General features: G+C 43.7%; 1 protein-coding gene across 1 annotated transcript in view; it reads right to left on the bottom strand.

Moving 5' to 3' along the window:
• The window catches only part of LOC107299973 (focal adhesion kinase 1-like), a 57,634-nt gene that overhangs the window by 43,431 nt on the left and 10,529 nt on the right, over positions 1-3,674 (bottom strand). Inside the window, exon 5 of the mRNA XM_015829318.2 lies at positions 1,050-1,254. Coding sequence (XP_015684804.2) covers positions 1,050-1,254 — 205 coding nt within the window. The remainder of the gene's footprint in view (positions 1-1,049; positions 1,255-3,674) is intronic.

Genomic DNA, 3,674 nt, shown 5'->3' with positions numbered 1-3,674 from the left:
TTAATATATGTGTTACATCAAAACTTGCAAAAATAAACACCTTTCAAAAAGGAAATGTCTCTGAGCTTAATTTTTTTGCACATGTACTGCATTGCTTTTTATGTAATTCCATACATTTACTTTTATAGCCCCTCCCAAATTTTACTTGCATTCCTGTTCTCTAAAGGGGCGGTCCTAGGGTTTGATGAGGGCGTGGCCAAGTTTGGGTGGGGGCGTGGCCAGGGGAGGGAGGTGAGTTCCACCACCTTTTCTCTGAGAAAAAAAGCCCTGAGGACAAGAAGCAATGGGTGGAAGCTAACCAAAGAGAGAAGCAACCTAGAACTAAGGAGAAACTTCCTGACAGTTAGAACAGTTAACCAGTGGAACAACCTGCCTCCAGAAGTGGTGAATGTTCCAACACTGGAAGTTTTTAAGAAGAGACTGGACAGCCAGTTGTCTGAAATGGTATAGGGTTTCCTGCCTGAGCAGGAGTTTGGACTAGTTATCCTCCAAGGTCCCTTCCAACATCATCATCATCATCATCATTAACATCACCACCACCACCATTATTATCATCATCATCATCATCATCATCATCATCATCATCATCATCATCATCATCATTATTATTATTATTAGAAAAGCAATGTGTCTATGGCCCTAATGCTACAATGGGACCATCTCTGCTTGCAGCCAATAAAACACAATAGTACAACATGGTCGATGCGAGAACAAGGAACTATGAAAAGGAAACAAGGATTTCACGATGGACGCTTGTTCCAAAGACAGCATTTGGCAGCCATTTAACAGGTTGTCAGAAAAACATAAAGCAGGACAATTATGTTACCATGGTAGGATTCAAATTGCAATTATTCCGACATTCTTTAGGTGCGTTGCTTCCATTTAAAATGATGCTATTCCAAATTGCAATCAAGAGTAATGAAAACCTGGCTTACAAGGAAAGGCCACCGTACCTCAATCACCGCCTCCCTCCCATAAATAAAGACTATTATTTTCACAGAAAAAAATTAGCCTTATTACATACGAGCAAACAGAAAAGGAATTCTTACTTCAGCTGAGCTTTAAGTTCCGTAAATCGCGGACGCCTGCTGGGATCATACGCCCAACATTTGGTCATGAGGCTGTAGAGAGTAGGCGGGCAGTTGGGCGGCATCGGCAAGCGCTCGCCGTTTTCGATCCGGCCAATCACGTCGTTGTTCTTCACCCCTTGAAAAGGCTTAATGCCGTGCATTAAGATTTCCCACATGCATACACCTGGGAAGCGGGGGGAAAAAAGAACAGCAAACTCTTCTGAAAGCGAGCCGGGGAAGTGAAACTGAATACTGCACTCAGAAAAGGCCTCAGCCCGGCTTAAATCCTGAGATAATAAAAGTGGAATTCTTACTCATGTCTCCAGGTAGTGGATGACTCTCTGTCTGAGAATGGGTAGCAATGATTTATTGGAAATGACACGAGCTGGCAAGCAAACGTAGCTACTAACAAGCTTCTGAGAAATGAACTCTGGACATACCCATATATATATTTTTTAATAACCATTACAATTTACTACGGTATCGACGAAGGAGGAAAAGATGCAGCCGGTTAATATCGGCCCCGAGAAGAAAAAAAACATAAAAAGGGAAATTTTGTTTCCGTGCAAATTGCTGAGACATCCTGGGGGAACCATCAAGGTTTAGATGCCCCACCTCTTTTGGGCTATAAGAATAATTTCCTCACCTAAAATGGAGCAAGGCAGGCCCTTTTTCGTTACAGGTATTCCTTGACTGACAACCATTTGTTTAGTGACCGTTCAAAATGACAATACCAGTGGAAAAAACTGACTTATGGCTGTTGGTCATGTTCACTGCAGCATCCCCAGGGTCACGTGATCAAAATTCGGACGCTTGGCGACGGGCTCGTATTGATGACGGTTGCAGTGTGTCCCCGGGTCACGTGATCCCCTTTTGCAGGGGTAGGCAACCTTGGCTCTTTTATGACTCATGGACTTCAACTCCCAGAATTCCTGAGTCAGCCATGCTGAGGGGAAAGGGAGAGGTTTCCAAGCTGAGCCATGCTGGCTCAGGAATTCTGGGAGTTAAAGTCCACGAGTCATAAAAGAGCCAAGGTTGCCTACCCCTGCCCTTTTGTGACCTTCAGGGAAACAAAGTCAATTAGGGGAAGCCAGATTCACTTAACAACCGTGTCACTAACTTGACAACTGCAGTGATTCACTTAACAACTATGACAAGAAAGGTCATAAAACTCACGTAATAACTGTCTCGCTTAGCGACATAAATTTTGGGCTCAATGGTGGTTGTAAGTTGGGGATTACACGTGTAGATAAGACTGAGAAACCGTCTCATTTTGGAATCACCCTTTCCCTGACTAATGTCACCACATGCTACACATGTCCTGCCCTTGCAACCTGGGAGACACACATAGCAAATGTTGCCTTTTAGTGCCTTTCCCTCCTTCTAGACCTGTAGGAAATGACTAAAATGGGCTCCATCAAACCAATTCATACAGTACAAAAGTGACACACGATGCATTTGGATGGAGAAAGAGCGCAGTAGGAGAAGAATAGAATAGAATAGAATAGAATAGAATAGAATAGAATAGAATAGAACTCTTTATTGAGAATAGAATAGAATAGAATAGAACTCTTTATTGAGAATAGAATAGAATAGAATAGAATAGAATAGAATAGAATAGAATAGAATAGAATAGAGTAGAGTAGAGTAGAGTAGAGTAGAGTAGAGTAGGGTAGGGTAGAGTAGAATAGAGGTGGAAGGGACCCTGGGAGTCATCTAGTCCAGCCCCCTGCTCAAGCAGGAGAACCTACACTAGAAGCGGTGGATGCTCCAACACTGGAGGTTTTTAAGGAGAGATTGGTCAACCATTTGTCTGAAATGGTATAGGGTTTCCTGCCTGAGCAGAGGGTTGGACTAGATGACCTCCAAGGTCCCTTCCAACTTTATCTTTATCCTTATCATCATCATCATCATCATCATCATCATCATCATCATCATCATCATCATTATTATTATTATTATGTTTGAGTGTCATGCAAATAGCAGGCAAGGGAGATACAGGTAGTCCTCAACTTACAATAATTCGTGTAGTGACCGTTCAAAATTACAACAGCAATGAAAAAAGGGACTTATGACCGTTTTTCACACTTAGGACCATTGCAGTCATCCCCGTGGCCACGTCATCAAAATTCGGATGCTTGGCAACGGGTGCATATTTAGCACGGTTGCCGTGTCCCGGGATCATGTGATCAGCTTTCGCAAACTTCTTGACAAGAAAAGCCAATGGGGCAAGCCAGATTCTCTTAACAACGGTGCTACTAATTCAACAACTGCAATGGTTCACTTTTAACACCTGTCGCAAGAAAGGTCATAAAATGAACAAACATCTCACTTAGCAACATAAATAAATTTGGGGCTCAATTGTGGTGATAAGTCGGGGACCAGCTGTACACATTCAATAAACAGTACATCTCCACCCCGGGTCACCCCAACGATGCCCTTGACGTGATGGCCCGTTGCCTGGAGGCCGTACGGGTCTGGATGGGAAGGAACAGACTCAGACTCAACCCTTCCAAGACCGAGTGGCTGTGGCTGCCGGCGCCCCGGCATAGTCAGTTGGTTCCATCGCTGTCTATAGGGGGCGAATTTTTGGCCCCCTCAGAG

This window comes from Protobothrops mucrosquamatus, unplaced genomic scaffold (assembly GCF_001527695.2).
Source record: "Protobothrops mucrosquamatus isolate PMUCROS unplaced genomic scaffold, P.Mucros_1.0 scaffold5842, whole genome shotgun sequence".
NCBI lineage: Eukaryota > Metazoa > Chordata > Lepidosauria > Squamata > Viperidae > Protobothrops > Protobothrops mucrosquamatus.
This window is presented reverse-complemented; position numbering and strand designations above follow the sequence as displayed.